This window comes from Brachionichthys hirsutus, chromosome 18, assembly GCF_040956055.1.
Source record: "Brachionichthys hirsutus isolate HB-005 chromosome 18, CSIRO-AGI_Bhir_v1, whole genome shotgun sequence".
NCBI classification, from domain to species: Eukaryota; Metazoa; Chordata; class Actinopteri; order Lophiiformes; family Brachionichthyidae; genus Brachionichthys; species Brachionichthys hirsutus.
The window spans coordinates 7,580,206-7,593,258 of NC_090914.1; the positions used below are offsets into that span (position 1 = coordinate 7,580,206).

The 13,053-nt window shown below is 46.8% G+C and overlaps 1 protein-coding gene across 5 annotated transcripts in view; it reads right to left on the reverse strand.

Annotated features, from left to right (window-relative positions):
* qkia (QKI, KH domain containing, RNA binding a) overlaps positions 1–5,493 on the reverse strand; it is a 49,976-nt gene extending 44,483 nt beyond the window's left edge. For all 5 annotated transcript variants that reach the window (XM_068751737.1, XM_068751735.1, XM_068751738.1 and 2 more), the window contains exon 1: positions 5,053–5,493. In XM_068751737.1, coding sequence (XP_068607838.1) covers positions 5,053–5,197 — 145 coding nt within the window. In that variant the 5' untranslated portion in view covers positions 5,198–5,493. The remainder of the gene's footprint in view (positions 1–5,052) is intronic.
* Positions 5,494–13,053: the final 7,560 nt, after the last annotated feature.

The following is a 13,053-nucleotide window of genomic DNA, read 5'->3' on the forward strand; positions in this document are numbered from 1 at the left end:
TATTTTTCCACCTTTCTGTGATAAAAATGGGAAATGAAAAGAGGAGATGGTGACAAATGATGCCGGTCTGACTCCTGGAAAAGCCGATCGTCAGATCCTGGAGTGAAGGTTGTGGGATTCCAAACTGTAGACGGAAAGACAGCGGCTGAGGCGATAAGGGGAAGCAGCCGGTTGCGAGGGGAGTGGGAGAGCGATTTGAAGCACTCCGAGAATGTAACGGGGCGTAGTTCGTGTATGAAAAATACTGTCTTCTTTGTAAGGAGGAATGGGGTTAGGGTTAGGTGTGTCGAGCAGAGCTCTCTACACACATTTCCTGTTGATCAAAAGAAAAATCAACATTTTGCTTCTATATCATCTTCTGTCTGAAATAAACGTTAATTCTTCAAGGTGACTTAAGTATGGTTAGGGAGTAATGGGTGGAGCCAGGAATTGAATAGAATGAACGAACAAGTATGTGTCAGGAAGCCATTACTTACTATCACTAATTATTATGGCATAATTACTACGGCACCGCCCCCACTAATCTTTGTCTTTAATGACACTTGTCAAAAACAAACCGAAACCACGTTGCCATCAGTAGAACTCACTATGACTGCGTCACCTTGTCCGCTGTTCATTTGAATGCGATTGCTCTGCTTTAAGGCTTGAACAACGAATAGAGAAAGAGACAAACCGCCCCGTACGCGTGCTTTCATACAGCCGGCAGCGAAAGCGAGGAAGACGCTTAGTTTTGGCATCATCGAGGCAGATCAGACGGCCGCGGCCCGGAGACAGGAGGCCAGGCGAAGGCGGCGGCGATAAGGACGCCCAGCACTCAAGGGATTGAAGCCCGAGATAAGAGCCTGTAGCTGTCTGTGGATGGCTTTATCATATAGTACCTGCTGTGGGGGGGGGGGGGGCATTGCTGTGGCTGGAGTGGGGCCAGGGGAGCAAGATAGGTCCGGGGGGCCGGCGTAGAGGCGCTACTGGATCATGCAGCAGGTGTGTCTGAAGGCCGACAGGCGAGGGAATGCAGAGCACCGCCACGACCGCCACGCCCTGTCAAAGTTGGGCTGCCATCTAATTCATTACAAAAGGAAGAGGAGCTGAAGAAACAGGGACCACAAAAGGGCAACGGAGAGGCGGCCGCAGAAAGACACCACGAAGCCTGCAATTCTGCTCTCCCCCGGCGGCGGCGGCGCAGTAAACCAACTCACAGAATGGCTTGCGGTTAATTAAATTCCAGCTTATAAATGGTGCTCTGGGAGGAAATGTGGGGAGAGGGAGTTGGGACGAGGGGGGGGGGGGGGGGGGATTAACAGGTTTCTGCCTGTGACAGCGGTCCCGGCCCAACACCCCGAGTTCTCTCTTCACTTCAGGCGCCATCGGCGCTCTCTCACGGCTTTGAGCTGTACTTTACTTTGCGAGCAGTGCTCAATCTTGTTAGATGCTAAATTGATTGCATGCCAGAGGTTAGTGCTGGTCTGTGGAAAGGAGAGTGGTCCACCTGGTTTGTGGGGGGGGGGCACAGCATCCAGATATACAGGCGCAGAAGAGGTGAAAAAAAAAGAGAGCGAAGCATGCAGACAGACGAACGGAGATACGGGACATCAAGTAGGAAACTAAAACTATCCTCCTATTTATCAAAGTCCGCTCTCTAAACAGATCGTCCCGGAGGAGCAGTCGTCTACACGGGCAGCACACTATTTGTCCTCCCGATAGTGACGGCTCTCCTGGGAAGGCACTTTTTTAAATCACAGCGCTTGCAGACACAAAAGTGTATATGCAAAGGAGGAAGGAAACAATCGGTGTGACACGACAGAACACAGATGAGCCTGGAAAAAGTCGTTTTGATCAATTTGATTTTTCTCTACCACAAAGACACTTCTTCATGGCAACAGGAAAAAAAAAACTCCCTTTCTCCTACACTGCATTACCCAACAACAGCGCCTGTACTTCACTACGAGGCAACATCTCTAGATGTTATATGGGCCGTCTCCTCCTGCCAAGAGAAAATATAACAACTTAAAGCTCTGTGTTGGCTGGCAGATCATAAAAAGAAATAAATAACTAAAACCTCCGTAGCAGGCGTCACCTCGGGGGAGACAAACGACTGCAACACAAGAGGCTTTCAAAAAGAGGACCGTCACTCGGGGGCCGGAGTGACCTTGAGGTACGACAACACACATTTGGAACATAACAGGGAGAATCCACGGCACTGAAGCGGGGCGGGGGTAGCCATGAGACCGAAGGGTGGTGTCGGCTTTCTACCCCCGTGGAAACAGCTGTGCAGACTTACACATAACACCGGGTGGGCAATGTGCAGCTGTCGGGACGGGGTTACTCTTGAGAGCTGGAACATTTGAGGGGGGGGGGGGGGGAGTTTGGAGCGTTCCTATCGGACTGGTTGGATTTTTTACTTAATACGTGTGCTCAACGGGACACAAGAGAAGAGCTCTGAGAAGTCCCGGTTACATGTCAGCCAGTGAGATGAAGCAGAACTAACTCACACCACATGATCACAGATAATCAGACTGAGCGTTACAGACGAAGCAGGAACTTTACAACCATAAAAATCCTTATTTCATGTCTAGTATTCATGCATTAAAGATTTATACATCTTTTCACTGGGCTTCTGGAATAGAGGAAATCTGTCAACACATTTAAAACAGCCCAGTCATTTGCGGACCATTCTTATGTTCGTGTATATTTGAATAAAAATCCCAGACATAATTACGCATCTGGTTTTACTCTGGTTGGGTCGCGGCTCGGCAGGAGATGACCTCGACCTCATCCGAAGGGGCAAGCGACGCAAACGGCAGCCCCGACGGGGAGTCGGCCTCGGCGGCACGGAGAACGGTGGTGGTGAAAGTTTGAAGGTAAAGAGCGTCCTGACATGGCATTAATTAAACACCAAATGTGGGAGTGTTTCCATCAGTTTCCTATGTGACAAAAGCGTCATTACAGAATAGATGTTTGATCCTCAAAAGGAGTTCTGTCGAGGCCACAAAACCGAACGGTGGAAAATATCAAAAGACATGTGGGGAACATTTCCTTCATAAAATAAACAATGAGAGCGCTCGGTGCCTTTCAGACAACTCGCAATATACATGTGCCGACAAAAATTCCCACGGGTCCAAATTAGCATTTACAATGCCAAAGTACTTAGCATGTGTCTGTGTCATTGGATTAACTTTATTAAACCGCATACGTCATACTTAGAACACAAGATGTCTGCAGAACGCGCCGTCTCTCCGCTCCTATTCTTTAGACATGCATTCAGCCCTTTGCTGGTTTAGAAGGTCACCGTCAGCGCGGCATAAAATAGACACTCTTATAGCTCAATATCCAAGTAGAAATAAGTTTAGCCATTTTAAAATCGACTAAAAACTGTGCCTGGCTTTAGGTGGCCTGGCTCAGGCGGCGTTCCATTGGCAGCATGGCTTAACTGTGGGATAAAGGAAGGATCTACGATCCCGTTTCTTTCCTGTCCGGACAATTGTTGTGGTCTGTGACTATGGGGGGGGGGGGGGGGGTTTGACAAAGGCGGGTGGGAATGAAAAGGAAAACCTGACATAGCCCTCAATGAAGACACGAGCACAGCCATCATTCCCAAATAAGTCTAAAAAAGCAGTGCACTCTCCTGGAGTTTAAAAAAGAGAGAACGCTCTAAAATGCACCTTCAGTAAAGCGTCCATCGGGGTGTGGCGACTTCTTAAACTTGGAGGAAAAAGAAGGAATATATGACTCACACTTCTAAAAACACAGAGCGATGTGTTGGTTAACCGATTATGAGCCCTGAACTATAACATGCCCGCGCCGTCCGGCGCAGCCAGTGGTCAGATTTTACTTTACTTTTATGTATTCTAAATGTATTTTCTTGCATTCTTTAAATTGTACTTTGGTGCACGAAGGGGAATATGACGTACAGCAGCTTGTTATCACTATTCAAGGAAGCAGCACAAATGTTTGCAGACCGGTTCCGCAACGACATACTTGAGCGCGCGCTCACCGAGACGCGCAACCGAAACTACGAGCTGCGAGCGGCTCCTCACGCCCTTTGTTATCTCTAAGGAATCACGGATTCACCCCCAGCGGCGGTCAGGACGAGATACACTCTGTACCGGCGTGGTGGGGTCCAAGCCCAGCTTTACGCACGGCATGGGGGCGGTATGCTGGCGGGGGGCGCGCTCTCGCGTCCCCGAGATCACTTTGATAAAATCAGAGGTTCACCCTTCCGATAGGACCAGCTCGCGTTCTTGATATTATCGACAAGAATGGCGAATAAACCACGCTCCACTTGCGTCGCCGCCAGCGCAAAAAAAAAAAAAAACGGTGGAAAATCCACCCAGACGTTCCCCTTTGGATATCGGCCCGACGACGACGCAGTCTTGGTTTGGAAGACCGAAAGGGGGACGGAAGTATAAACGAGGGACGAAAGCCCCGGTTCAGCCGCGTAAAGGCGCAGAGCTCGGAATGAAAAAGTTATCCGGATAAAACAGTCTTCGTGCGCCGCCGCCGCCGCCCCCCCCCCCCCCGGCCATTGTTTGGGGCAACAAGCACACATTCCACCACGGGACCGTGGGCATCGACGACCCACGGGGCCGTGGCGATCCGACACGGGACGCGATAGTCGCACTTTATCCTTTACGCTTGACTTGTAAAGTATTTAGTTTGACGTCGACGCGTTGATTCCAGTGGAGCGCAACGGAACGCAGACTCCGCTAGCCGTGGATTGTGGCTAACGCGAGCTAAACTGCTGTGGAACATGTGGAATCAGGCCGCGTCAAAACGCATAGAGATTCGCGTCTGATAACGCGAACGTGCGCTTCGGTAATCCACGCGTGGGTGTTCCTTCTTCTTCTTCTTCTTCTTCTTTTACATGCTGAAGCAGATGGATGATTTATTCCCCCCCCCACATGAGAGAAAGTTTTTGTGGTGTCTCCACAAAGTCGGGAGCGCAGCAACTTGGAGGACTCGCTCAATGGAAGTTGCCACTGCGCGTAATATTAGGTAGAAACACGGACGCACGAAGGGCGACCGCGTCGTGGGCACATCCCACGCGCGTCTTACCTTCGTCGAGAAGCCGCTCCAGGTGCGTAAAGATGCCGCAGAGATTCGGCAAACTCGTCATGAGCTTCTTCTCGTTCAACAACTGCATCAAATAGTCGGGGCTCGGCCTCGGTCGCTCCTTCACTTCGACCTCTCCGACCATCATCTTTGCGGCGTGAGAGGAGAGCAAAACCACCGCGAAACGCAGAATCCGCCTTTTGGAAAATGAGAGAAAAGAAAATGTAAAAAAAAAAAAAAAAAGAAAAAGGACAAAAATAACTTGCGGCTCCCAATCCCTCCTCCTTTGATCTAAAGACTCCGTAACCCCCCCTTGAGATACAGATGTGGACTGTTATTGCTGTTTGCGTGCTGAGGGGGGGCAAAACAAAACCGTTATCTTCCTCCCGGAGACGTGCGCGCCCGGACTCTCCTCTACGCCGTGTGCGCTCGGGGACGTTCGATTCCTCCACTGTGGGTGCGGGACCGTTCCACCGGAAAGGCTCCGTCCTCCTCGACAGCTATTGGTCAGCTGTTCTCTTAGAGGTGGACGATTGGCAGATATTTCAGCCAATGGCGCGCAGTGCGCCGGAACGCGTCCTGCCTTGAAATGTTGTCAAAACAAAATATCACACGTCTACTTGTTTCCCTTTTGATCACTAATGGCAGCGTTGTAGCCGTCCATTATTAATATCACGCTGCTGTCACGCCTTTGACTCTCTTCGGAGAGTATTTTGTATAAAAGGGGAGGTTTTCATGTCCAGGTTATATAGATACAACTCAAACTATTTAATTGTTTTTTTTCTTTCCCCCCAGACCTACATTGTCACAAACCGTAGCACAGTAGTGGTGTAGAAGGATCACAAAACCATACAGCAATCCCGTTTGAAGCGTGAAGCCGGTCTATTACACAGCCTGTTTGTTGCACAAGATCATTACCAGGGCCCTTCCTGTTGTTGATTCAGCGTGAAAACAGCTTTTCAGTGACCACATGGAAACACAAGCAGCTCTGATGGCTGATCGCATCGGCCTTACACGCGCTGGAGTCATTCTGGGGACTGGTGCAATTATTCCTGACGCAACTCTCTGCGTTTACCCGGGCTTGAGACCGGTGCAAGGGAGAAACTGGCAATGATGATGATGAATTTATTTATTAGATAGAATGTTAGAGTACAAGTACAGTCAACCAATAGCATGTATTACAGTACAAGTACAGTCAAGCATCCTGTCTAAGAGGAGCGTTTCAAAAAAGACTTGCGGTCTTGTTTCCATTGAAAGTCCTTAGTACATAAATCATCGACATTTAACAATACAAGTAAAACTAATATTAAATTACTCAATTGATGCAAAGTAATAAAAATAAAATAAATTACACCACAGATGCAAAATAACAATAAATTAAAAATAAATTAGACCACAGATGCATAATATAAATATATTACTGTCATATCATAGCATATATCTAATAAAAAATAATATCTCAATTCTGAGCATTCTAATTACGTTTAAGTATTTAGGTCAAAAATGTAACAACGTTGACAGGGCGGACGGAATGTAGGTCAAAAATGCAACAATTTATCAAAGCGTTGACCGGATGTGCGGAATGTAGGTCAAAAATGCAACAATGTATCAAAGCGTCGCGGCTCAGCGGCAGATGATGACGTGTCGGATTTACGCTTAAACGTGATGACGTGTCACGGGAACCGGCATGGCGACAGGGACGCTTTGCCTCTCGTCTGTTTATGAGTTACGGAATGTTTCGTAAATGTCTCCTGCTAGTTAAAGTGTAGTTTCAGAATATATTTAAACTATGTCGAAGCTGCTGCAGAATAATTCTGGGGGGGGAAATGGGCTTTATTGATCGTAACGTGGAATCGAGAGTAGGTAAATAAATAGCCTTACTGTTAGCTTGGCTAAAGTTAGCATTGCTAATTATTCTGGAAAAAGAAGAAAATACGACTTTTAAACAGGAAACCAATTAAATATGAACTCCTGCTGAAAGCGTATACACACTATTATATCCTTATCATGTCATGGGAAGTGTCTCATTTTGCATCGCCTGCTTTCTTGTTGCATATGTCAACAAACATCAAGTCAATACACTTTCCGTTAAGGTGGAATTATCTTACACTTCTTTGCTCTTCTTTTATATCATATATTTCTTGTTTCAGCTCACTCACAGTGCTTTTTGATAGCATAATGGTTAGGTTAAATGCGTATCAGCTATCCAAATGTTGCCACTAACAATCATTGCTGCCTCAGACTTTCCCATTTGAACTAGCCTCTTTGCATCAGTTCTTGGAAAAAGTCATGCTAATTCCTGATGATCCCTTTGTGCTCTCTTCTAATGGCACATTCTGCTATAGGTTACAGTAGTCATGTTACTCTAGTGATGACCCCTGTGGGCAGGGCGTCGCTCCTGATGTGATCAGGGTCATTGGCGACACCTGGCCTCATTGTTGCGGGAATAAACTGCAATGGCCAGTGACACTCCTCTCTCTTCTCTCTCCCCTTACAGATGTGCCAGCCCGCAGCCCAATGATGTGTTTCGTTTTGGTTGTTCCTTCTGTTTGATTATTTTAGATCACTCATTTTTCCTTATTTAAGTTATGTTGTTTTGAATAAATCCCCTCTTGTTTCCTTTACATGGCGTATCTCTTTCTCTTTGTCGTGGCTGTTTAAAGTGGAACAATATCTGCAACTCGGCAAACCCCGGAACAAGTTACTAAACAGTTAAATTAAGGCATTTCGACTCAACATTTTTCAGTACGGTTGTTTTGACTCAGAAGGCAAACTTTGTTTTCTTGGTTGTGTGCGTTTCCTCGTGACAAAGTGTTGACCACCTGAAACCCTGCAAAGGATGACCGGTTACAGAAAAGCCTCTTGGCTAAGAATTCTTCTCATGTGTGTGTGTGTGTGTGTGTGGTGTTTGGCATTGATTATCATAATTTCAAACAGTGACCATAGGGGAATGCAGATAATGAGGTTTAGGTGTAATAGCTTGTTATTTGCACCTCCACCAATTATGCAGGACATTTGATATTAGCCCTGTCATCTTTCTAAATGGTCCCCCAACATCAGTGCGCTAACTTAAAGCCAGAATAATAAAACATCCTCTGAAGTCAGATCCTGATAAGAACGTGCAGATAGGCAGAGGAAATGAGAAACCACATTTTTCACGTGATTTAGTGATAGCTAAATTCTTCATGGTGTTGACTTTATGTTTCTCTTTCAGTTGCTCACTTTATCTTTGAATATAACCGATGGGAAAAAGTCACAGACGTCTTGCATCAAAAAAGAATCTGGCATTTATTTTTGAGCTTTGAAAATGGGTTTAGTTCTTATCTCGACGATGCGCATGGTAATTTGCACCTTTCCTTCCGCGCATTCTTCTCGCTTGGGTCACGGCTCCTGTGTGCGTGATGATATGTGTGTGAAATACAAGGACAGACTATAGAAGAAGAGAAAGACGTGGACATAGGCAAACAGGGCTTGCCTAAATGTGTGTGTTAGAGCTCGCGCACGTTTGTGTCGTCTGACAGCCTGAGAGTAAACAGAAACTATATTACCCCCCCCCCCCCCTCCCCTTTGCTCCCCCTGCCCTTGTGTTTTCATCATTTTTAATAACACAGTTTCTATTCAACAATTAATCCAATTAACAAGGATCCAGATAATTAATGAACAGGCTTTTAGCCCCTTTTGAAGAGAGACTGTTAGCTCACTCACAACGAGCCTGGAGTGCGCCCTGGGTTTTACACTGAATGTATGTTCACAGAGAGTGGGCCTTCGTTACGGGTGCTGTGGCTGGTTGTAGCCTGCCTCGGGGGGGCCATAGCTGCAGGAAAGAGTGGGAGACGTTGCCTCTGTCGAGGCAAGGCAGCCTGAGATAAGGGCCGTAGCTCTGGAGGAGGCAAACGGAGGCCCACGGGCTCAGATAACATGCCTACATGCAGGCAGGCAGGCAGGACCAACATCGTCCCCTTCTTCTTTTGACTTAGGAGTTCGGGGACTCTGGGTGAAACAAGCTGGCAGAATCTGGGTCATTTACATTTTGAGGAAGGTGTGAAACAGAAATAAATTTCCTCCCAGCAACCACAGCACATATACTGAGCAAACACAGATAAATACATAATGCACCTATTATTCATTTTAACTCGTATCATAACCGCGACGTGACAAATTCCCTGTTCGTGTTTGCGTGTTCACGCGCCGCTGCACTCATGCTCGTTTGTGTGAGCCTGTATTGAATGTAACGTGCAGCGTATTTGTTATTGTCAGTGAATGGACATTATTTATTTGTCTTGAATCACCGAAAGGAAGAACTGTCGACAATAAGGTGGAACGATGTGCGAGTACAGAAGAGATGAGAGCAAATACAACCAGCGAGTGCAGAATGTATTAAAACGCATTGTGTGACAATAAAAAACGAGCAAACACAGAAAATGAGATTTTGCCACTTTCTCCTCGTTTTGGAGTCTTAATATGGGTGAAGAAGTACCTGATTCAGATTCAGCTAGTGTAGATGCAATTAATAATAATAGTCATAGCTTTATAGAAATAAAACCTTAAAAAAGACACTGTTACAGTGCTTTACTCAATAAAGGAAACTCAAGTTACTTATTTTAAATATGTTTAAAAATATATATATTTGTTACAGAAAAGAAAACATACGGTAAAAGTAAGTCTGAGACAAAATTCAATGGAGGATACTGAGAATGCTGCAGAGCTGGTGGGGAATTCCACAGCTGACAGGCCGGGACAGCGAAGACAGGTCATTCCTGTATTAATGTGCGCAACTGGTTGTACTGGACCCAGAAACATCCACATCCCCTTTGGTCTTATTGCAGCTATGCCCGAGGATGGTCTGGTATTGGAGGTATAGACTTCTAGCGATCATGTAATATCTGACACCGACACGCTGACACACAGGGCTATGAACACATGAAATCCATTTCTGACCTTGTTTCAGTAATGCTGAAGTTTCTTGCCCAGCATTCTTGGCTTACTTGTGGCTGTAGAACCATTTGGAAACAAGAGAGGGGAACGTAGCCTAGCCATGACAGATTGACTACACATAATAAAGGGTGTACACAATTCAACCTGAAGCAGAGACATTCCGGCGTTTCCAATAACCAATTCCATCCTTATGACCTCAGCTGTTCATCCTGTACTTTGCTAAAGGTCACCTTGGGCGTTGTCGTCTAGATTCTCCAGTGGTTTGGCAGTCTGGTGATGGAAATCCCTGTTGTTGCTTAGACAGGTGGGGGGGGGGGGGGGGGTTGGATGGTGATAGATGGAACAGACTGATCGGAAAACATCACATTCAAACTCCCACCTCAAACCTGCTCATCATCACTCAACGCAAGGAAACACTTGGAATCTGGCATGTTACAGTAAGATGCACCAAAAACAGGCTGGAGACACCTCTTCCTCTGTTGTCCCTCCTCCTCATCCTCCTCTTGCGGAGAACCCGCCGGTGTCAATAAGGCTTGAGGAAGTCCTGCCGATGCTGCAGACGACTCAGCCAATTGTTAACACAGTGGATCCATTCCTGCTCCTAATGAAGATGCCCAAATCTGTTTAGTTGCTCATTTGCCTGGTTGTGTGTGGCTGGCAGCCCGTAGCAAGGGAAGACCTGCAGGAGAGGAAGAGGAGGGCGAAGAACAGAGACTAAATGTGACGGTGAAAATGCTCACTGATCATATGTCTGCTTCTTTTCTGCACTTTTGAACTAAGCCTGTGAAACAGAAACCTGGCATATGGACAGGCAGAAAACTAAATCTCCATTGTGCCGTCCCGTCTCACGCATGCTCAGTAGCTCCCCGGATGAGCATGAAGTCCGCGAGGCAGACAAGAACAAGACAGATCCTTCCCAGGGGGGCATTTATTTCTGTTGCACAGCACAACCCCCCACCCCCACCCCCCACTGCTGGTCCTAACAATCTGCCTTTGGAGACTATAACATTGGAATAAGGGAGACAGCCAAGCAGAAGAAGGGACAAGAGGACAAGAGGGAAGGAAGTGATAAGGGGAAGACAGATGACAACATCCTGACTGCCAAATAAATCACCCGCCGTCCACAGGGCTGGAACGCGGCACACAAAAACTCAACTTTGATCGTGTTAAGTGGGACCAACACACATGGTGCATTTGATTTTCAACCCAGAACATTCACATTTAGCTCGTCTTTTCCAATAAAGCAGTGCAGGGATGTTAAGGGCCAGTTGCTGCCTCAATTCTCTTCAGATCAGACAACCAATCGGTGGGATCCGTTGCTCCTTCCCACCTCCTTGTTGTCTTTGGTCTCTTACTCCTCTCTTTGCAGCCGACTGCCCTTAAAGCTCGGTTCTGGTCGAAGCTAGACAGCACTCTCTGTCAGGCGACACGCTTCCCTCGATACATCCATCTTGACGTAACCCACACAGGCCCTCCTTCCCTTCAGTTCTCTCTCCCTGGATGCATCTCGGACTGACAGTCTCTCTCAGAACTCATGCTCGATGCATCTGTGTTACTCTTCACTCAACAGGTTCCCTCTCTCCAACGCACACACACCACAAACACTCCTCGACGCCTTTCCTCTCCCATAATCGTCTTTTCCGTTAGCCGTTTCTCTCTTTTTTTCCCTTCAGTCAACAGAATACTGTCGGTGCGTTTGCGCAGTTCTGACTGTAAGCCTCACTGCAATTCAAAAGCCTTTGTTGGCGTGCCCCCACTGTGATATGGCGAGAAAGAGATGCACGGGGACAAAGTTGAGCTCTGTGGAGCGAGCTTTCAGAAAATCACTGCTCAATTCGACATAGCTGCTCAACCCAGAGCAGACGCTGCACACGCATGTAAACTCTCGTCTGTGTGTGTTGATCAAGCGAGGCTGGGTGGATCCCGTGTACAAGTCGTCCCATGATGTTGCCACGCTTAGCGTTTCCATCACTGAAATGGCTGGCATGTGTTCCTCAGCAGGAGCTTTGGCTGGCTGCAGAGCAGTGGCAGCTGTTGTGAGAAGCTGAGATAGCTCCTAGCTAATAATAACCCCAGGAGCTGAGTGAGTACCCGAACGCCCCGCATCGTCGTGGGTTGACCTACGGAGTCCAGTTGCAGCAGAGAGTGAGGGTGAGGCCAGGTCTTGGATTAGGGAGTGTTATTTCAACCTTGTAAGGACAAAGTCAGGTGTGCAGGAATGCTGCTCCCAGAGCGGTTAGTGGTTGAGGTCACAATAATAAATTTCCAAATTATATTAAACATGGAGTTTATAAAGTTTTTGATTTTTAATCCAGTTTGCAAGGAGCGTCGCACTTCAGATTAATTGGACATTGGAATTGGAAATGTAGTATTTTAGCTTGAATGACGAGGCCAAAATGTTTCCAAACAGATCAGCATCTATCGGGGGGGGGGGGGGGGACCAAACAGACACGCACAGAGACGTTGTGAAATCGCTGAACATGTCAAATCTCCAGCATCGCCCTCACGCGTCATCAGGCAGATCTGTCACAATAGACAGGAATTTAAGAGGGGAAAAAAAACACCTTAGAAATCCTCTCGGCTGAAAATAATAACGTGACTTTATCTGCAACAGATACAATCTGCTGTGTGGAAGTAGAGCGTGGTGTTACAACCTGTGCTCGATAACTGGAGGAAATACACAGAGTAGGATGCAATTTATTTCCTTATGCATGTCCAGGCACCTACAATCACAAAATGATCAATTGCTCGATACGACTATGGGGAAAAAAGGTTAGAATATGATGATCAGGACAATTTCTCCTCTATGCCAGATTTGTTTTCGCTACATGTCGGAGCACGAGGAACGATAAGGCGGAAATGCAAGCGGTGTCATGCTTCGTCTTTCCAGCTTGTCGATCTTGTCCACTGAAGCGTTGATGCCTTTGATCGGCCAAATAACCTCACCGGCTGCCTTCATTCCTGTTCATTTCACAGTTCAGTCCATTACTTGCATGAGTAATTTACAGCTCGGTGTCGTTTGGTACTGTTATGGCATTATTATACAGTATGTGTGTCTTTGTGTTTAAG